The 25,130-nt window shown below is 45.7% G+C and overlaps 1 protein-coding gene across 5 annotated transcripts in view; it reads right to left on the minus strand.

Annotated features, from left to right (window-relative positions):
- LOC113115454 (LIM domain kinase 1) overlaps positions 1–25,130 on the minus strand; it is a 74,626-nt gene that overhangs the window by 8,633 nt on the left and 40,863 nt on the right. For 4 of the 5 annotated variants that reach the window (XM_026283027.1, XM_026283030.1, XM_026283029.1 and 1 more), the window contains 6 exons: positions 24,378–24,516; positions 6,912–7,021; positions 3,840–4,037; positions 3,273–3,378; positions 1,357–1,544; positions 915–1,101 (listed from right to left, as the gene is read on the minus strand). In XM_026283027.1, coding sequence (XP_026138812.1) covers positions 915–1,101; positions 1,357–1,544; positions 3,273–3,378; positions 3,840–4,037; positions 6,912–7,021; positions 24,378–24,516 — 928 coding nt within the window. Of the gene's footprint in view, positions 1–914; positions 1,102–1,356; positions 1,545–3,272; positions 3,379–3,839; positions 4,038–6,911; positions 7,022–18,247; positions 18,814–24,377; positions 24,517–25,130 lie in introns of those variants that run through there. The other variant, XM_026283032.1, reaches the window with a different exon arrangement.

The following is a 25,130-nucleotide window of genomic DNA, read 5'->3' on the forward strand; positions in this document are numbered from 1 at the left end:
ACTCTAAACTATTCACTACTGTGCAGACTCAGGCTCTAAACTATTCACTACTGCGCAGACTCGGGGTCTAAACGAATCACTACTGCACAGACTCTGGCTCTAAACTAAACGATTCACTACTGCGCAGACTCTTACTCTAAACTATTCACTACTGTGCAGACTCAGGCTCTAAACGATTCACTACTGCGCAGACTCGGGGTCTAAACTAAACGATTCACTACTGCGCAGACTCTTACTCTAAACTATTCACTACTGTGCAGACTCAGGCTCTAAACTATTCACTACTGCGCAGACTCAGGCTCTAAACGATTCACTACTGCGCAGACTCGGGGTCTAAACGATTCACTACTGTGCAGACTCTGACTCTAAACGATTCACTACTGCGCAGACTCTATAATAGTTGAATAGTTTAGAGCCAGTCTGCGCAGTAGTGAATCGTTTAGAGCCTGAGTCTGCACAGTAGTGAATCGTTTAGTTTAGAGCCTGAGTCTGTGTCTGTGCAGTAGTGAATCGTTTAGAGCCAGAGTCTGCGCAAAAAACACAGTGTAGACTAAAGGAGCACTGAGCAGAATAGAGCGCCCTCTGGCGACTGTAGACGGTAATGTTTTCTATTGGTTCATTTGTCTTAGTTCATTTCTCTTGGTTCATGTCAAATTAATTTTGATAAAGTCGCACCTGACTATAAGTCGCAGGACCAGCCTGCTAAATCTGACAAAATCTCCAAAAACCTCCCTAATAGAGATGTCCTCATTGGTAAAACTGTTATAAACAGTTTTCTTTCAATAATAAAAATGTAGTATTCTGTGAGGGGTAGGTTAGGTGTAGGATGATAGAAAATACAGATTGTACAGTTTAAAAACCATTACACCTATGGAGAGTCCCCATTTAAAGTGTGTGTGTGTGAGCGCGCTCACCTTTATGGCCTGTCCGAAGCAGCCTGCACCCAGGACCTCTCCGTGGATCAGGTCCGAGGCTCTGAATATTCGGTGTGTGCGGCTGGACACAACGCGCAGCGACTCGGAGCGGCCGATGTCTTTCCTCAGAGACACTGGAGACGGAGTGTTACTGGAGCACGGAGATTTATCAATACTGTAGCTGCGCCTGTGCAAACACACATCGACTGAGTTCAAATCAGCCTCAAATAACTTAAGTAGAATAACATGCATCTCAACAGCCGATGACAACTAAATGGAGCGAACACACACTGAGACGGTGATGCAGCACAAGAGACTGTGTAGCTGTTAGCATGCTGTTATTCAGTGTGGAGTTACATGCCAAAGTTTGGATACTTCTTTAAACACTAACAATCGATTCCTGACATAACAAACAAACAAAAGCGTGGTGTGTTTTACTGACGTGATGATCCGCGTGCGCAGGTTGTTAATGTCCTGGCTGGGGGGGCGTGTGATGGGTGTGATGGGACTGGGTCCCTCAGATGGGGGTGTTGGCCTGTCCACCTGGTCCTCCGAGGGGCCGTGATCATGAGGGTCGTGTTCAATGGTCAGCTGCAGCAGACGACTGGTCTCTTGGATCAGCAGATCAATCTGACACACACACACACACACACACACACATCAGGCTTTGAGTCAAACACAATGTCATGAAGGCCAGAAACATGAATAAATTCATGAATTTCAGTCCGTATGCAGTTAAATTACAGGTGCATCTCAAAAAATTTGGATATCATGGAAATGCCTTTTTTGTGTGTCATTTAATAAAAAAAAAAAAGCAAACTTTCCTATATTCTAGATTCATTGCAGACACACAGAAATATTTCAAAAGTTTTTGTTTTTTTTATTCTAATGGTTAAGACTTCCAGCTTAGGAAAATGTAAAATTCAGTATCTCAAAATATTTTAATATTCCATTTTGAGCTAGATTAGAGTGATTCATTTTGAGTATAAATACTGGGTACCTCTCGGGCTAGTTTAGAACATGCAACTACAATTATGGGAAAGACTAATGAAAACTGACAAAATTCAGTATCTCCAAAAATGTGAATATTTTCTCAAAGATCAATCAAAAAAATGTTCGAGATCTCCAAAGCAGGTTTAATTATGCACTCTTGTATAAATGATTGCTTCAGTGTGGTGTGGAGGAGATCAGTCTGTGGCACTGCTGAGGAGTTTTTGGAGCCCTGGTTTATTTGATAGTGTATTGTTTGTCAGATGTTACTTCTCTTCCTCTTCACAATACCCCATAGACTCACTGTGAGGTTCATGTCAGGTGAGCTGGCTGGCCAATCAAGCACAGTAATATCATGGTCAGCAAACCACTTGGAAGTGTTTTTTTTTCTCACTGTGGACAGGTGATAAAGTCCTGCTGGATTTCCTTGTCAGCAGATGGAAGCATTAAGTGCTCCAAAATCTCCTGGTAGATGGCTGCATTGACTCTGGACTTGATAGAACACAATGAACCAACACCAGCAGACACCACCGCACCCAAATCATCTCTGACTTCAGAAACTTCACACTTTGGATTCTGTGCCTCTCCAGTTTTCCTCCAGACTCCAGACCTTGATTTCCAAATGAAATGCTAAATGTACATTCATCTGAAAAGAGGACTGTGGACCACTGAGCAACAGTCCAGTTCTTTTACTCCTCACCCCAGGTGAAATGCTTCAGATGTTTTTCTTCTGGTTCAGGAGTGTCTTGGTTCTAGGAATGTGACAGCTGTAGCTCTTTTCCTGAAGACGTCTGAGTGTGGAGACTCTTGATGCGCTGACTCTGGGTTCAGTCCACTCCTTGTGAAGCTCTCCCAAGTTCTTGAATCTGCTTTTCCTGACAATCTTCCCAAGGCTGAAGTCATCCCTGTTCCTTATGCACCTTTTCCTACCACACTTTTTCCTTTCAGTCAACTTTATGTGAATATATTTCGATACAGCACTCTGTGAACAGCAGCTCTTTCAGCGATGACCTTCTGTGGCTTACTCTCCTTGTGGAGGGTTATGATGATTGTCTTCTGGACAGCTGTCAGGTCACTAGTCTTTCCCATAATTGTGGTTTCATCTTCTAAACTATCCCAGGAGTTACCCAGCATTTATACTCAAAATTAATCAAACTAATTAAGTTCAAAATGGAATATTCAATTTTTTTTGGAGATACTGAATTTTTTTTTTTTTCATTAGCTGTAAGTCATAACCATCAGAAATAAAACAAAAAATTCTTTAAATATTTCAATGATATTCATGAAATACCAATTTTTTGAGGTGCACCTGTTGCTCTACAGAAGAAACACATCAGTGTGAATCATTTACACAAGGGTTTTATTCACCTCGTCCAGAGGAACGTTCTGGATTGGGGTTCCATTGATCTCCAGGATCCGGTCGCCAACATGAATAGAGTTCTTGACGTCTGGACTGATGCACTCTGTGTCCACCCTGAACACATGGACAACACCACACAAAGACATGAAGGAACACACGATTACACGAAACACAAGACTGGCCAGACTCCTGCTCATCGCTTGTATCTTCAGTCTGGATACTGGCAGATCATCATCAGTCTTTATTTTCCACTTATTCAAATAGTTTTCTCTATCCCGATTAATTCTACACAATAATCTAAATATCAAACACATCTGATATGAGTTATCAGACATAACTATATTTTACTCCTAATTACTGATCTGAAAATGTATCAGTGTTGTTCTCATTAGAGTAAATGATCAGCAAAGAGCTACATGATCCTGATCATCAGGTTCTTACACCTACACAGTTACCTACAAATCAGAGCAGAATCTCTCACTCATCAGTTTTCTCATGTTCTGCACACTTAAATATTGTAATGTTCTGTTTGTGAGCAAATCTCAGCCGAGCGTCTGCGTTTATACAACACTCACTGGGAGACTCTGACAGTGTGTGTGTGTTCGGGGCTGAAGCCGTTGGGACTGGAGTCCTGATTGACGGACACAGAAAAGCCTCGTTTCCCATCAGTGGAGGCTGGAATGGACACTAGAGTGACCGTGTGAGGAATCCTGGAGCACGGCGAGTTAGGCAGGGTGACCGGGGTCAGGATCGTCTGGTGATAACAGTGTCCACTAGAGGGAGACACATCAGACATAGTTCATTCACCATCCTCACACACACTCTCTCCATCACAACATCACAAAACAGAGACCTGGATCAAACCAGAGGACACTGCTACACCTGCAGCACTCTCCAATAATGTCTCATGTTCCCACTCTCCCCGTTTGACGGGAAGAGGTGGAGGTACTGGTCTGCTCATCTCTAATGATTGGAAATTTAATCCTTTACCATCTTTGGGTATCAACAGCTCCTTTGAATCTCATTCAGTTACTGTTACCTACCCTCTTAAAATACATTTTGTAGTTGTCTATCGACCCCCAGGACCACTGGGTAACTTTTTGGATGAATTAGATGTGTTGCTCTCAACCTTTCCTGAGGATGGTACTCCCCTAGTTATGCTTGGAGATTTCAGCATTCATCTAGATAAACCTCTGTTTACTGATTTCCACACCCTGCTTGCCTCTTTTTACCCCAAGAGAGTGTCAACTACTGCTACTCACAAATCAGGCAACCAACTGGACCTTATTTATACACGAAACTGCTCTACTGATCATGTTCTGGTTACTCCACTGCACACGTCGGATCACTTCCTCCTCACTCTTAACCTCAACATGATCCCTGACACATCACTTACCCCTCCACATGTCATCTTTCGACGTAACCTACGCACACTTTCACCCTCCCAGCTATCTGCAATGGTTTCATCTTCACTTCCTTCCCCTAAACTGTTAGCATATTTTGATGCTAACAGTGCTACTGATACTTTCTGCTCCACTCTTTCAATCTTTTTAGACACTGTTTATCCCTTATCTTCCAGGCCAGCCCGTAACACCCCTTCTGCCCCTTGGTTATCTGATGCTCTACGTGAACACCGTTCTAAGCTTTGAGCTGATGAAAGGGTGTGGCGCAAATCCAAAAATACTACTGACCTTAATGTGTATCAGTCACTCATCTCTTCCTTCTCTGTTAATGTCTCCTCTCCTAAAAGGACATACTACTAGGGGTGCTCTGATCATGATCGGCCGATCGTTAATTCGCATCTCGTCAGTAAAGCCGGTTCTCTAATCAGCAATTAATTCCATAAGGTGCGTGATTTCACATAGAGCAGCTGTTACTACACAGAGCCGTTTTTAACTGAGAAGATGCTCCAAAAACGCTGAAAATGAAGTGGATTTGCGCATCTTCTCTATTAACAACCGCTCTGTGCAGTAACAGCTGCTCTATGTGAAATCACGCACCTGATGGATTTAACCGCTGATTAGAGAACCTGCTTTACTGACGACATGCCCATAACGATCGGCCGATCGTGATCAGAGCACCCCTACGTACCATAACAAAATTAACAATTCATCTAACTCTTGCATACTTTTTAAAACATTTTCCTCACTTCTTTGTCCTCCTCCTCCTCTCCTGCTTCATCTCAAATAGCTGAACATTTACATCCTTCTCTTCACTCTCTGAGGCAGAAGTCTCCAAACTCATCCTTTCTAATAATCCTACTACTAACTATTAGATAGGTCCGTCAAAGTATCTTGGAAAGGTGAGGTGTCCAAGTCACAACATCTAACTACTGGGGTGCCTCAGGGCTCAGTTCTTGGACCACTTCTCTTCTCTGGCTCCATGGCATCATTAGGTTATCATTAGGCTATCACTACTAGGTAGTCATTCAGAAATATGGCTTTTCATACCACTGCTATGCTGATGACACTCAACTCTACCTCTCATTCCATCCTGATGATCCGACGGTAGCTATTCGCATTTCAGCTTGTCTAACAGACATTTCTTCCTGGATGATGGACCATCATCTTCAACTCAACCTTGCCAAGATAGAACTGCTTGTGATTCCAGCAAACCCATCGTTTCATCACAATTTCACCATCAAGTTAGGCACTTCAACCATAACCCCTTCAAAAACAGCTAGAAGCCTTGGAGTTCTGATTGATGATCAGCTGATTATATCATTGCTATTTTGTTGTTTTTGATTGCTTCCACTGTCCTCATTTGTAAGTCGCTTTGGATAAAAGCATCTGCTAAATGAATAAATGTAAATGTATCTGAGCTGCTTTCACATTGGGACATTTCAGTCATGAAAAAGTTGATAAGGGCTAACTTCTGGGATGCACACTTAATTTAAAAAACAGCAGGTTAATTTTTGTTTGCTAATGCTACATTAGGGAACATGTTCATTATCAACTAAAATTTTTTCCTCAGTAAACTATTAATTTGTTGCTTATTGATAGTAAGGTAGCTGTTGTAGTAGTCATGTTTAGGCATGGGCTAGGGTTAATAGGGTCATATATTAATATGTGGTTTAATCAACAGTCAACATGCTAGCACTATGCATGCTAATGTGCAACAAGTCCTTAGTGAACCCTAATCTAAAGTGTTACAGTTTTTAAAATAAGTTTTGGAAAGCAAAGGTGAAATTAAAGCCAGATGTCCTCATATATTACACCAAACCTCACAACAACATTTACTAGATTTACTGGTGATTTATTAATATGCTGTTCTGGCTCAAATCATATTCATACATCATGCTATGTGGACAAAAAAATATTACACATATATATATATATATATATATAATTATTATTTATTACTTTTTTTTGCAGAATTGCCAGTTAGCAAGAACAACAGCAAAAACTCTAAAAAGCATGTTTTATTGAGCAGCTGATTGACTGCTCATTGTTCTTCCCTTCCATTAGAAGGTTTATGGACACACTTCTGAAGTCACTCCGCTGGGAAACATTAGCGATGGCATGTTATGAAGATAAACAGCATCTTCTGCTCTACATCACAAATACTAATAACCCTTAATGCACACGCTCAAGTCAAGAACAAGACCTGGAGCCATTTGTGATGAGAATAATGTGAGGGTCACTCACCAGTAGAGTTTGGATCGCTCCACCAGAGCATACGTGTCTCCATCACCGATGAACGCCCGGCAGCTCAGACAGGTGAAGCATTCTGGGTGATACTTCTGTTCTCCGGCGACCTGGAGCACACAGACAGAGATCAGAGATGTGTGTCCACACACATTCACACACATTACTGGATGAATCATTCATTCATTCTGTTCTGCTCGTCACATATCAGTGATGGGGCAGAGAGATCAGTTATACACAAGAGGTTCTGAATGATTGTGCATGTCTTCATATGCTTGAGAATAGTAAAATGCTGAACTCTGTTGTTATTCACAGTAATCATTTAAACATTAGATATTAATCTAGTCATGTTTAACACTTCATCAGTGATCCTCTCCATCACAGACGTCTCTTCATGTTCAGATTTACACATTAAAGAAGAGAGACATCTGAAACAGAGGAATGAGAGTCCAGACTGAGAGTAGATGAAGATGGTCTAATAATCTCAAGTGCTTTAGTGATCATAAAACAGAGAATGGCAGAAAGTCAGACAGACTAGTCATTGTTTTCATACAATGACCCCCAAAAAAGATCATTAAATAATGATGACTTCAGTAATGTTATATGAACATTATATCCAGTGTCTTTTCTCTTCATCATGTCACATCTACCCTTCAGAAGAACACTATCAACAGTATTGGATGTCCAGTCACGTGACATCCCACTGCTTCCTTGTTTCTGTAGCTGCTGCAGACCCTCAGCTACACCAAACTGAGGATCTGAGGGTCACACACCAAACCTGGTCTGAACACACACAGCTACACACCGACACACACCAAACCTGGTCTGAACACACACAGCTACACACACCGACACACACCAAACCTGGTCTCAACACACACAGCTACACACCGACACACACCAAACCTGGTCTGAACACACACAGCTACACACACACCGACACACACCAAACCTGGTCTGAACACACACAGCTACACACACCGACACACACCAAACCTGGTCTGAACACACACAGCTACACACACCGACACACACCAAACCTGGTCTCAACACACACAGCTACACACCGACACACACCAAACCTGGTCTGAACACACACAGCTACACACACCGACACACACCAAACCTGGTCTCAACACACACAGCTACACACCGACACACACCAAACCTGGTCTGAACACACACAGCTACACACACACCGACACACACCAAACCTGGTCTGAACACACACAGCTACACACACCGACACACACCAAACCTGGTCTCAACACACACAGCTACACACCGACACGCACCAAACCTGGTCTGAACACACACAGCTACACACACCGACACGCACCAAACCTGGTCTGAACACACACAGCTACACACACCGACACGCACCAAACCTGGTCTGAACACACACAGCTACACACACCGACACGCACCAAACCTGGTCTGAACACACACAGCTACACACCGACACGCACCAAACCTGGTCTGAACACACACAGCTACACACCGACACACACCAAACCTGGTCTGAACACACACAGCTACACACCGACACGCACCAAACCTGGTCTGAACACACACAGCTACACACACCGACACACACCAAACCTGGTCTGAACACCCACAGCTACACACCGACACACACCAAACCTGGTCTGAACACACACAGCTACACACACCGACACACACCAAACCTGGTCTGAACACACACAGCTACACACCGACACGCACCAAACCTGGTCTGAACACACACAGCTACACACCGACACACACCAAACCTGGTCTGAACACACACAGCTACACACCGACACACACCAAACCTGGTCTGAACACACACAGCTACACACACCGACACACACCAAACCTGGTCTGAACACACACAGCTACACACACCGACACACACCAAACCTGGTCTGAACACACACAGCTACACACACCGACACACACCAAACCTGGTCTGAACACACACAGCTACACACACCGACACGCACCAAACCTGGTCTGAACACACACAGCTACACACACCGACACGCACCAAACCTGGTCTGAACACACACAGCTACACACACCGACACGCACCAAACCTGGTCTGAACACACACAGCTACACACACCGACACGCACCAAACCTGGTCTGAACACACACAGCTACACACACCGACACACACCAAACCTGGTCTGAACACACACAGCTACACACACCGACACACACCAAACCTGGTCTGAACACACACAGCTACACACACCGACACACACCAAACCTGGTCTGAACACACACAGCTACACACACCGACACACACCAAACCTGGTCTGAACACACACAGCTACACACACCGACACACACCAAACCTGGTCTGAACACACACAGCTACACACCGACACACACCAAACCTGGTCTGAACACACACAGCTACACACACCGACACACACCAAACCTGGTCTGAACACACACAGCTACACACCGACACGCACCAAACCTGGTCTGAACACACACAGCTACACACCGACACGCACCAAACCTGGTCTGAACACACACAGCTACACACACCGACACGCACCAAACCTGGTCTGAACACACACAGCTACACACACCGACACGCACCAAACCTGGTCTGAACACACACAGCTACACACCGACACGCACCAAACCTGGTCTGAACACACACAGCTACACACCGACACACACCAAACCTGGTCTGAACACACACAGCTACACACCGACACGCACCAAACCTGGTCTGAACACACACAGCTACACACACCGACACACACCAAACCTGGTCTGAACACCCACAGCTACACACCGACACACACCAAACCTGGTCTGAACACACACAGCTACACACACCGACACACACCAAACCTGGTCTGAACACACACAGCTACACACCGACACGCACCAAACCTGGTCTGAACACACACAGCTACACACCGACACACACCAAACCTGGTCTGAACACACACAGCTACACACCGACACACACCAAACCTGGTCTGAACACACACAGCTACACACCGACACACACCAAACCTGGTCTGAACACACACAGCTACACACACCGACACACACCAAACTTGGTCTGAACACACACAGCTACACACACCGACACACACCAAACCTGGTCTGAACACACACAGCTACACACACCGACACACACCAAACCTGGTCTGAACACACACAGCTACACACACCGACACACACCAAACCTGGTCTGAACACACACAGCTACACACACCGACACACACCAAACCTGGTCTGAACACACACAGCTACACACACCGACACACACCAAACCTGGTCTGAACACACACAGCTACACACACCGACACACACCAAACCTGGTCTGAACACACACAGCTACACACACCGACACACACCAAACCTGGTCTGAACACACACAGCTACACACCGACACACACCAAACCTGGTCTGAACACACACAGCTACACACCGACACACACCAAACCTGGTCTGAACACACACAGCTACACACACCGACACACACCAAACCTGGTCTGAACACACACAGCTACACACACCGACACACACCAAACCTGGTCTGAACACACACAGCTACACACACCGACACACACCAAACCTGGTCTGAACACACACAGCTACACACACCGACACACACCAAACCTGGTCTGAACACACACAGCTACACACACCGACACACACCAAACCTGGTCTGAACACCCACAGCTACACACCGACACACACCAAACCTGGTCTGAACACACACAGCTACACACACCGACACACACCAAACCTGGTCTGAACACACACAGCTACACACACCGACACACACCAAACCTGGTCTGAACACACACAGCTACACACACCGACACACACCAAACCTGGTCTGAACACACACAGCTACACACCGACACACACCAAACCTGGTCTGAACACACACAGCTACACACACCGACACACACCAAACCTGGTCTGAACACACACAGCTACACACACCGACACACACCAAACCTGGTCTGAACACACACAGCTACACACCGACACACACCAAACCTGGTCTGAACACACACAGCTACACACACCGACACACACCAAACCTGGTCTGAACACACACAGCTACACACCGACACACACCAAACCTGGTCTGAACACACACAGCTACACACCGACACACACCAAACCTGGTCTGAACACACAGCTACACACACCGACACACACCAAACCTGGTCTGAACACCCACAGCTACACACCGACACACACCAAACCTGGTCTGAACACACACAGCTACACACCGACACACACCAAACCTGGTCTGAACACACACAGCTACACACACCGACACACACCAAACCTGGTCTGAACACCCACAGCTACACACCGACACACACCAAACCTGGTCTGAACACACACAGCTACACACACCGACACACACCAAACCTGGTCTGAACACACACAGCTACACACCGACACACACCAAACCTGGTCTGAACACACACAGCTACACACCGACACACACCAAACCTGGTCTGAACACACACAGCTACACACACCGACACACACCAAACCTGGTCTGAACACCCACAGCTACACACCGACACACACCAAACCTGGTCTGAACACACACAGCTACACACACCGACACACACCAAACCTGGTCTGAACACACACAGCTACACACACCGACACACACCAAACCTGGTCTGAACACACACAGCTACACACACACCGACACACACCAAACCTGGTCTGAACACACACAGCTACACACACCGACACACACCAAACCTGGTCTGAACACACACAGCTACACACACCGACACACACCAAACCTGGTCTGAACACACACAGCTACACACACCGACACACACCAAACCTGGTCTGAACACACACAGCTACACACACCGACTCACACCAAACCTGGTCTGAACACACACAGCTACACACACCAAACCTGGTCTGAACACACACAGCTACACACACCGACACACACCAAACCTGGTCTGAACACACACAGCTACACACACCGACACACACCAAACCTGGTCTGAACACACACAGCTACACACACCGACACACACCAAACCTGGTCTGAACACACACAGCTACACACACCGACACACACCAAACCTGGTCTGAACACACACAGCTACACACACCGACACACACCAAACCTGGTCTGAACACACACAGCTACACACACCGACACACACCAAACCTGGTCTGAACACCCACAGCTACACACCGACACACACCAAACCTGGTCTGAACACACACAGCTACACACACCGACACACACCAAACCTGGTCTGAACACACACAGCTACACACACCGACACACACCAAACCTGGTCTGAACACACACAGCTACACACACCGACACACACCAAACCTGGTCTGAACACACACAGCTACACACCGACACACACCAAACCTGGTCTGAACACACACAGCTACACACACCGACACACACCAAACCTGGTCTGAACACACACAGCTACACACACCGACACACACCAAACCTGGTCTGAACACACACAGCTACACACCGACACACACCAAACCTGGTCTGAACACACACAGCTACACACACCGACACACACCAAACCTGGTCTGAACACACACAGCTACACACCGACACACACCAAACCTGGTCTGAACACACACAGCTACACACCGACACACACCAAACCTGGTCTGAACACACAGCTACACACACCGACACACACCAAACCTGGTCTGAACACACACAGCTACACACCGACACACACCAAACCTGGTCTGAACACACACAGCTACACACAACGACACACACCAAACCTGGTCTGAACACACACAGCTACACACACCGACACACACCAAACCTGGTCTGAACACACAGCTACACACACCGACACACACCAAACCTGGTCTGAACACACACAGCTACACACACCGACACACACCAAACCTGGTCTGAACACACACAGCTACACACACCGACACACACCAAACCTGGTCTGAACACACACAGCTACACACCGACACACACCAAACCTGGTCTGAACACACACAGCTACACACACCGACACACACCAAACCTGGTCTGAACACACACAGCTACACACACCGACACACACCAAACCTGGTCTGAACACACACAGCTACACATACCGACACACACCAAACCTGGTCTGAACACACACAGCTACACACCGACACACACCAAACCTGGTCTGAACACACACAGCTACACACCGACACACACCAAACCTGGTCTGAACACACACAGCTACACACACCGACACACACCAAACCTGGTCTGAACACACACAGCTACACACCGACACACACCAAACCTGGTCTGAACAGACACAGCTACACACCGACACACACCAAACCTGGTCTGAACACACACAGCTACACACACCGACACACACCAAACCTGGTCTGAACACACACAGCTACACACCGACACACACCAAACCTGGTCTGAACACACACAGCTACACACACCGACACACACCAAACCTGGTCTGAACACACACAGCTACACACACCGACACACACGAAACCTGGTCTGAACACACACAGCTACACACACCGACTCACACCAAACCTGGTCTGAACACACACAGCTACACACACCAAACCTGGTCTGAACACACACAGCTACACACACCGACACACACCAAACCTGGTCTGAACACACACAGCTACACACACCGACACACACCAAACCTGGTCTGAACACACACAGCTACACACACCGACACACACCAAACCTGGTCTGAACACACACAGCTACACACACCGACACACACCAAACCTGGTCTGAACACACACAGCTACACACACCGACACACACCAAACCTGGTCTGAACACACACAGCTACACACACCGACACACACCAAACCTGGTCTGAACACCCACAGCTACACACCGACACACACCAAACCTGGTCTGAACACACACAGCTACACACACCGACACACACCAAACCTGGTCTGAACACACACAGCTACACACACCGACACACACCAAACCTGGTCTGAACACACACAGCTACACACACCGACACACACCAAACCTGGTCTGAACACACACAGCTACACACCGACACACACCAAACCTGGTCTGAACACACACAGCTACACACACCGACACACACCAAACCTGGTCTGAACACACACAGCTACACACACCGACACACACCAAACCTGGTCTGAACACACACAGCTACACACCGACACACACCAAACCTGGTCTGAACACACACAGCTACACACACCGACACACACCAAACCTGGTCTGAACACACACAGCTACACACCGACACACACCAAACCTGGTCTGAACACACACAGCTACACACCGACACACACCAAACCTGGTCTGAACACACAGCTACACACACCGACACACACCAAACCTGGTCTGAACACCCACAGCTACACACCGACACACACCAAACCTGGTCTGAACACACACAGCTACACACCGACACACACCAAACCTGGTCTGAACACACACAGCTACACACACCGACACACACCAAACCTGGTCTGAACACCCACAGCTACACACCGACACACACCAAACCTGGTCTGAACACACACAGCTACACACACCGACACACACCAAACCTGGTCTGAACACACACAGCTACACACCGACACACACCAAACCTGGTCTGAACACACACAGCTACACACCGACACACACCAAACCTGGTCTGAACACACACAGCTACACACACCGACACACACCAAACCTGGTCTGAACACCCACAGCTACACACCGACACACACCAAACCTGGTCTGAACACACACAGCTACACACACCGACACACACCAAACCTGGTCTGAACACACACAGCTACACACACCGACACACACCAAACCTGGTCTGAACACACACAGCTACACACACACCGACACACACCAAACCTGGTCTGAACACACACAGCTACACACACCGACACACACCAAACCTGGTCTGAACACACACAGCTACACACACCGACACACACCAAACCTGGTCTGAACACACACAGCTACACACACCGACACACACCAAACCTGGTCTGAACACACACAGCTACACACACCGACTCACACCAAACCTGGTCTGAACACACACAGCTACACACACCAAACCTGGTCTGAACACACACAGCTACACACACCGACACACACCAAACCTGGTCTGAACACACACAGCTACACACACCGACACACACCAAACCTGGTCTGAACACACACAGCTACACACACCGACACACACCAAACCTGGTCTGAACACACACAGCTACACACACCGACACACACCAAACCTGGTCTGAACACACACAGCTACACACACCGACACACACCAAACCTGGTCTGAACACACACAGCTACACACACCGACACACACCAAACCTGGTCTGAACACCCACAGCTACACACCGACACACACCAAACCTGGTCTGAACACACACAGCTACACACACCGACACACACCAAACCTGGTCTGAACACACACAGCTACACACACCGACACACACCAAACCTGGTCTGAACACACACAGCTACACACACCGACACACACCAAACCTGGTCTGAACACACACAGCTACACACCGACACACACCAAACCTGGTCTGAACACACACAGCTACACACACCGACACACACCAAACCTGGTCTGAACACACACAGCTACACACACCGACACACACCAAACCTGGTCTGAACACACACAGCTACACACCGACACACACCAAACCTGGTCTGAACACACACAGCTACACACACCGACACACACCAAACCTGGTCTGAACACACACAGCTACACACCGACACACACCAAACCTGGTCTGAACACACACAGCTACACACCGACACACACCAAACCTGGTCTGAACACACAGCTACACACACCGACACACACCAAACCTGGTCTGAACACACACAGCTACACACCGACACACACCAAACCTGGTCTGAACACACACAGCTACACACAACGACACACACCAAACCTGGTCTGAACACACACAGCTACACACACCGACACACACCAAACCTGGTCTGAACACACAGCTACACACACCGACACACACCAAACCTGGTCTGAACACACACAGCTACACACACCGACACACACCAAACCTGGTCTGAACACACACAGCTACACACACCGACACACACCAAACCTGGTCTGAACACACACAGCTACACACCGACACACACCAAACCTGGTCTGAACACACACAGCTACACACACCGACACACACCAAACCTGGTCTGAACACACACAGCTACACACACCGACACACACCAAACCTGGTCTGAACACACACAGCTACACATACCGACACACACCAAACCTGGTCTGAACACACACAGCTACACACCGACACACACCAAACCTGGTCTGAACACACACAGCTACACACCGACACACACCAAACCTGGTCTGAACACACACAGCTACACACACCGACACACACCAAACCTGGTCTGAACACACACAGCTACACACCGACACACACCAAACCTGGTCTGAACACACACAGCTACACACACCGACACACACCAAACCTGGTCTGAACAGACACAGCTACACACCGACACACACCAAACCTGGTCTGAACACACACAGCTACACACACCGACACACACCAAACCTGGTCTGAACACACACAGCTACACACCGACACACACCAAACCTGGTCTGAACACACACAGCTACACACACCGACACACACCAAACCTGGTCTGAACACACACAGCTACACACACCGACACACACCAAACCTGGTCTGAACACACACAGCTACACACCGACACACACCAAACCTGGTCTGAACACACACAGCTACACACACCGACACACACCAAACCTGGTCTGAACACACCAAACCTGGTCTGAACACACACAGCTACACACCGACACACACCAAACCTGGTCTGAACACACACAGCTACACACACCGACACACACCAAACCTGGTCTGAACACACACAGCTACACACCGACACACACCAAACCTGGTCTGAACACACACAGCTACACACACCGACACACACCAAACCTGGTCTGAACACACACAGCTACACACACCGACACACACCAAACCTGGTCTGAACACACACAGCTACACACAACGACACACACCAAACCTGGTCTGAACACACACAGCTACACACAACGACACACACCAAACCTGGTCTGAACACACACAGCTACACAACCAATACCCACACAACTACACGAAGCTCCTCTGTAGAGTCACACACTTTATATTGACTTCTGATGCAGTCACTGACAGTATTTTCTAAACAAATCAGCAAAAATCCCCCATCTCCCTCACGTTGTGACTTCACACAAGGACATTTTCTAGAAGATTCGGCAGTGCATGTGATCAACATGAGATCTTCTGTTGTGTCACTGACGGATGATTCGCTTCAGGACAGAAGACATGACACACAGCTGGAGAAAACAGAGCCTGGAAACATTTCCCAACAAACAGGATCTGAACCAATCACTCTGATTATAAACCATATAATGTCACCCTCTACTAACACATGTCGACTCATGCTTTATGTTGCCCGTGTTACTGTATGCTTGTTACCAACTGGGCTAAAATGACAAATGTGGGAAGAGTGGTTTCAAAAGTGATGTTCAAAGTGAGAAAGACTGGAATTCACCACCTTAGGGTCACGCTCACTTCCCTTTGGCAGCTGTTCATGTATCAGCAACACACTTTAATGACATCACTGCTCTGGGGAAATCCTCCGAGCATGCTATCTTTAGGGAGGAACGAACACGACACTGGATCAGAGCCGAAACCATGCGAGATGATGTGAATCATGATTAAGCACTGAACCTGTCAAACCTGCAGTGTGTCTGTACAACATCCCATCATGCATCATGCAGAGCAGTTCTACACAGCACAATACACAGTTTTTCCTGCCAGATTACAAAATCTCTGAACCAGCTTCTAATGTCATGGGTTTGATGCTGAACTGATGGTTTCTGAGTCTGTGCTGTTAGTGACCCGATGTCGTGACCCGGTTAACTAGTCCAGGATGACTAGCTCTCAGACTACTCCACTGCACATCATTATTATTAATTATTAGAAGACTCGATGAATGTTCTCATTAGGTCGTGAATTAAAGGACACAGAACGGATCCAACAGAACATAATGTGAGAATGACCATTTGATCTGAATGTGATCAGATGCTTCAAGCCTAATGAATTACGATGAAATGAATTCAAGAGGGAGAACTACGAAAGGCAGCCTCATCCAGACACATGCTTGAATATTATGATGTTTGTTAGATCCACCTGAATTAGTCTTTTACATCACAATGAAAGGTGAAGCGTGTGCTTACCTTCTTGTCTCTCCTCCAGAGTCTCAGACAGCAGAAGCCCCAGTAAAACACATCACTGATCATGACCTCCAGCCACAGATCATTCTAGAGAATACAGCACACAACAAAAGCTCATCCCAGAAGCTCGGTCACTCCCTCTGTCTCTCTGTGAGCCGGTGACTTCATCACTTCCTCCCGACACACACTCACACACACACACACACACCTCCCCCTCTCCATCTCAGGAAAGACCCAGTCCTCTGTAATGCCTTGATCCAAACCCTGAGTATCTCTCACAGATCTGCTGGCAGTGAGCTGGTAAAGCAGGCTTGACTGAACCTGAAATAACCTTCCAATCAGACTGGTCCCAGAACAGTGCGTCGAGACACCAAACATCTCAGATAACGACACAAACACACCCTCATTCTGCAGAATACTACAGCAATGTTCTCAGGAATCAAGATGCCATGAACGGCTCGGTGATAAGACGTGAAGCTGGTGTGGAATGAGGAAAGCCACTTCTCCTAACAGAACAACACACACATTGTTTCTCATTACAAATGAAAGAACTTAGTCATGATGGGAGTCTGGAAGAGATGTGTGTGGACCTACAGTGAGCTCACAGAACCACGAGTAAACATGAGAAACTGATCACACTGAGCAAAGGATGATGGGATCACGGCTCGGAGGCTGTTGTGTGTCAGCGCTGAGAAAGATCCGCTCATCAGTGTCATGTGAGGGATGTCATTACAGAGAGATGAAGCTCGTAACTGAATGATCTGAAACATTCTTGGGCAGAAACTTTGTCTGAAGTTAGCATGTTGCAAACAATGCAATAGTTTTGTAGGCATATATATCTATATTCTTTTATTTTTTTATCGCACAAGTCATACATAACTTCATTAATTCATTCATTCATTACGTACATGAACGAACAGGACAGGAAGAAGAAAATCTTATGGTACCTGTCGCTTATTTGTGCACATCAAAAAAACAAAAAAAATCTACAACCCCAATCCTCACCCCAAACACCAAGTATTTTCAGTTATACCCGTCTTTACGCTTAATTATCATAGTTTTAAGCGTGTTAGTCATAATTTTTCTTATAACATTCCTGTATTTTTTTCTTATACAAATTCTTAAATTTACAAACACTTTTGCAGCACTTCAGTTCATAGTCCAAGGTGTTCCATAGTTTAACTCCGTACATAGACAAACACATCTGTTTTTGTGTAGTACGTGCAAAAAGAGTTTTAAAATAATATTGCCTTCTATGGCCATCTTCCTCTGATACAAGAGTAAATACATTTTTGTAAGACCATAGGCAAAACTCTGCTTAGCTTTCCACATAAAAATCAAAATCTTCAAGTCAACCAAATCTTTGAATTTTAGAAGTCCAGAATTTACAAATAAACTATTTGTTTTCTCTCTAGCCTGTCTTGATAATCCTTAATGCTTTCTTCTGTAACAAAAACAGAGATCTTGTGTTAGTAGAGTATGTATTACCCCAGACTTCTGTGCAGTATCCAGAATATGGGAGTATTAGTGAAATGTACAACATAAGCAATGAAAAACACCAAAACATCTTTAACCTGATACAAGACCCCAATACTTTTACAAACTTTATTCTTAATATAAAGTATGTGATCTTTCCAATTCAATTTATCATTCAAAATAACACCTAAGAATTTTATCTAAATAAATCATTCAATATCATTTCCTTTAATTGCTATTCTTAAATTTCCATTCTTTTTGCAATTACCAAAAATCATGTATTTTGTTTTCTCCCAATTTAAACATAATTTGTTTTTGTCAAACCACTTCTTAACTTTTCCATTTCTGAATGTATATTTTCTGTAATTTCTGACAAATTACTTATAGAATAAAAAAAAAGTTGGTATCATCGGCAAACATCAAAAATTTAATACTTTAGAAACTTCGCAGAGGTTATTAAAGAACAAAAGAAATAGTAATGGGCCTAAAACGGATCCTTGTGGAACTCCAGATATTATATCTTTTAAATCAGATCTTTGACCATTAATTTGAACAAACTGCTGTCGATTGTTAAGATAACTGTTGAGCCATTGATGAGCTGGACCCCTAATGCCATAGTTGTATGATTTTGACAATAGCAAACTGTGATTTATAGTGTCGTTAAGCTTTGCTTAAGTCGATGAAGACGCCCACTGTGTGTTGCTTATTCTCAGTTGCAAATGTTATTTTTTCTATGAGTTCAATTAATGCCAAAGCTTTTGCTCTAAAGCCATATTGTTTTTCAGTAATTAATTTATGTTTTTCTTAAAAAAAAAAATTGATTTTGAGCAAACCACTTTTCAAGGATTTTTGAAAACTGAGAGAGCAATGATACTGGTTTGTAGTTGTTAATATGATGTACATCTCCATTTTTGAAAAGTGGAACGACACCCGAATGTATAGACAAATTAAAAATAAAAGTCAGTGGATTAATAATACAGTCAATGGTCCTTTTTACAATGGCCATTTCAAGTCCATCATTATCAGTAGAAGTTTTATTTTCACATTTACTAACAATAGATGGAATTTCATTTTCCTGAACCTCACCCAGGAACATGGACTGCATTATTCTACTTTTCATTCCACAAGTAACATTTTGACTTTGGTTAGATATATCAATTGATTTGGCAATATGTTCCCCAATATTGATAAAAAATTAGTTAAATTCATTGGCGACATTTATGCTATTGTTCATATATATATATATATATATATATATATATATATATATATATATATATATATATATATATATATATATCATCAATGAAAATAGTTCCAAACAAAGCCACAGCAGAAGTGTTTTGCATCTCTAAGTGTTTCTTAACTGAATCAGTAGCTGTGTGAATGAATCGGTTGAGTGAAGGACTTAATGACTCTCCACTTGAAGTCAATTTTAGGTTTACATTAAAGTATATAGAACCCTGCTTCCTGGCAAGCTGAAGCTCTGGTGCATGCAGTATGGACTACTTCCACGTCTACTGTGGCCACTAACCCTCTATGAAGTCCCGCTCTCAAAGGTGGAAAAACTGGAGAGGCTGGTCAGCTCATATGTAAGGAAGTGGCTTGGCCTTTCCAGGTGCCTCAGCAGTATTGGACTTTATGGTAAAGGGATGCTACACCTGCCCATTTCCAGTCTGGTAGAGGAGTACAAGTGTGCCAAAGTTAGACTGGAGATGATGCTACTGGATTCAAACGATCCATTTGTAGCCCCCCGGGAGGAAGTGGACCCCGCTGGTTGCAACTGAGCAGGCAAAGGCACCACTCAGACACAAAGACATCGTGGGGCGAGTGCAGGAGGGGAGGAGTGGTCTTGGACTTGGGGACAGTACACCAGTGTGGAGCAAGGCTTCTCCATCTCAGAGACGCAACATGGTGGTCCAGGAGGTACGTCGGGAGGAGGAAGCAAGAAGGTGCGCCCAAGCTGTGGCTCAGGCAAAGCAAGGGCAGTGGATGGCATGGGAAGGGGTGGAGAAGAGGAAGATCTCCTGGAAAGAGCTGTGGGAGATGGATGCATTCAGGGCAAGCTTTACCATCAGGGCTGCCTACGATGTCCTTCCTTCTCCCGCAAACCTAAAACAATGGTATGCTGAAGACCTCTCGTGCCCTTTATGCCCAGTCTAGCAACGCGGAAGCACATCTTAGTGGGATGCAAGACCAGCCTCACACAAGGCTGTTACACCTGGCGGCACAACCAGGTGCTAAAGTGTCTTGCACTAGTGTTAGAAAGCCAACGGACAAGCGTGAATGCCCTTCCTCCCCCGTCACCCCAGTGGCATCCAACACCATTTGTTCGGGAGGGTGAGGGTCAAGCCAACCTCACCACCATAAGATCAGACTCTGGTCAGCTGGGCAGAGCACGGGACCGGAAGCTGCTGGCAGACTTGAGCAAGAAACTCTGCTTCCCAGCTGAAATCACAGCCACCAACCTGCGACCAGACCTTGTTCTGTGGTCAGCTTCGCTCAAGCTTGTTTACATCATCGAGCTCACCGTGCCCTGGGAGGGGGCAGTGGAAGAGGCTTATGAACGCAAAAGGTTGAGGTACGCTGAACTTGCAACCGATGCGCAACAATAAGGCTGGAATGTGAAATTACGCCCAGTGGAAGTAGCCTGCGGAGGGTTCGTAGCCACCTCAACATCCAGGCTACTCAGGGAGATGGGAGTGTGAGCAAAGGCCCACCGACAGGCACTCAAAGACCTCTCTGCGGCTGCGGAAAAGGGAAGCCAGTGGCTATGGGTAAAGAGAAAAGACTCCGCCTGGGTCTTCAAGTGAGTTGATGGCACCTAGGGAGTGAACCTGGGATGCTGGGATTCATTGCTGAACCCTCTGGAGGTGTCGTGGGCCTATCAGTGAAACACCAAGGAAGGAAGGCACCCACTTGACAACCCAAAGGGTGCCATCACTCAATCGACCATCCCACAGAGTCTCATCGGAGCCTCAAGAATGCATTAAGGGATATCAACATCAAGTCTTATACAACAGATCTCAGATTACCATACATGTCCTGTTTTAGCTTTTATAGCCTCATTTCTGTTTCTATGAAATAATAAGTTCTATATTATTTTTACTTAAGCATCACTTCTCAAGTTCTAAACTGCCCTGTTTGTGGCTTGATGCGGAGCAGAATATTGCTCCTTTTCTTGACAGTAGTCTACAGACCCCTAATGAAGATGTGTGTGTGGCAGGAAGAGTTGATTATTGGACTGCCCTGCCTGAGGCGGTCTGACTCAGATGCTTTAAATATAAAAACACAGACCACAGGCTCTGCTATATGCGTTATAGCTCTGTTAGGTGCACACTCACAGCCAGAAACCATCTGAGCAAAACCAAACTGGTCAAACTCTGGTTTTGTCGAGTGTCATCAGCGAGCAGCAGAGGAAGCACAGTGTGAGAGCGAGCAGACGACAGAGTGTGTGTGTGTGAGAGAGAGAGAGAGAGAGGTTATCTGCACCTGTACTTCATGAGCCAAGTGTGTGGCTGAACGCTGGCTAGAAATCCAGCAGAGAGTCACACCGACAGACAGAGAGACCAGAGTGATACACATTTAGATTTGACATCTTTAAGCTGTTTTGCACCTGTGTCACAGACACATGAAGAGTGTGCTGTCACAATATTACTATCACGTGCGTGTCATGTTATAGAAAGCTTTGCATTACATTTCTCTGCTTGTCATATGTAGATGTTGAAAATACAAACAAATACAAAAAGAAAAACACAAACTATTATCTCATTTTGTGTAACTTTTCAGGCTGTAAAATAAGTTGTGATTAACTTTGATCAACACCAAGATTGACCTGAAGAATCTGAAACTGGGTCAAGGTTCTGCCTGTATGAATGCTTTCTTGTGAATGAATGATATGCATCTGTCACCGTCACCCTCAGGGGGAAATGCTGCTCATGTTATCATTTCATTTCATTTGCTGAAAAAATAGTAACGTTCATTCTGATTTTTGAAGTTTATTTTTAAAATCCAAAACAACAGAGACAGGTTTGAATTCATACAAAAGTGTATACTATTTAAGAATGCTGTGCTATATATATATATATATATATGACACACACACACACACACACACACACACACACTATACACTTTTGACTATACACATTTTGACTAAGGAAACCAACCTGCAACTCCTGTGGAACATTTTGATTATATTGTAAAATGAGATGATTTGTGCATGTAAATAAAAGTTTTAAAACTTAATGAAAATGCAAATGTAAACAGAGCAGATGAAACCTTACATTAAGTTACAGATGTGCTATGCCAAAACTGGATGCAAAAGAGTTAACATGTGAAGAACCAGACACAATGAAGGAATTCAGACATAAATGATTCACATGATTCTTGTCACATAAACAGCTCTCGCTCTTGTAGAAATGCTAACACAGCCAGCAGTGAATGCATTAAAACAATGTGTTCATGAGCTCTGCGTCTGAATTATAGATAGCAGCTCCTCACGAGCGCACACAGGAGTGCTGTTGATCTGCTCATGTGTGAATGGAGAATCAGTGCAGAGCCGTGTAACTGGAGCGGCTGTAGGACAGACGGACGGACAGCAGGACTGTGGGTGAGGAGAGACACACAGATTGGGTTTCTGACCGTTTGGACTCACCATGATGAGTCCAGTGCTGATGGGCTCTGAACAGCCATGACACAGCTCTCCGAATTTAGCCCAGTAGTCCTTCTTACAGAAGAGACGGCCGTCCTTCTCATAGTACCAGTGTGAGAGAGACGCACCGCACTCACAGCACCTGCAGATCAAACACAAGAAGAGCTCAATCACTGAAGAACACTCGTCTGTTCTCTCTCTCGTGCTTCATTACTTCTCTAAACATGGTACACAAGGTTGTGCGTCTGCTCTTGTCTGATGGAAGCGACTCGAGTATGAATGCTAGTATGCAACATATCAGACCACATGGGCCCAACCGAAATGAGCATCATCCAATTGAATTCTGAGGCTTGAATCATGTAATAGAGTATGAGAGGTTGTATTTTGATGTGAATAAACAGTTATCACACACAAGAGATGCACAATACTGCAAGTCTTTACTACAGTAAGTAAACATTTAGGACTTCAATTGAAAACATTATGCGAATCAAATTGATCTGTGTTATTCAGCTGTTAGTGACAGATCCACATTTTCTGTTTAATACTCAAACGATGAAGCAAACCAGGAAAGAGCATGCTGATACTCGCAGAGATGAGAGGAGAAACCTAAACACAGCAGCATCAGCGTGACGTCAGATCATCCATCATGTGTGTGTGTGTGTGTGCCTCACTGTCCTCTGTGTGTGTGTGTGTGTGTGTGTGCCTCACTGTCCTCTGTGTGTGTGAGGATTGATCTGATGACCATCTGCTGCTCAA

Source organism: Carassius auratus, chromosome 15 (genome assembly GCF_003368295.1).
Source record: "Carassius auratus strain Wakin chromosome 15, ASM336829v1, whole genome shotgun sequence".
Lineage (NCBI taxonomy): Eukaryota > Metazoa > Chordata > Actinopteri > Cypriniformes > Cyprinidae > Carassius > Carassius auratus.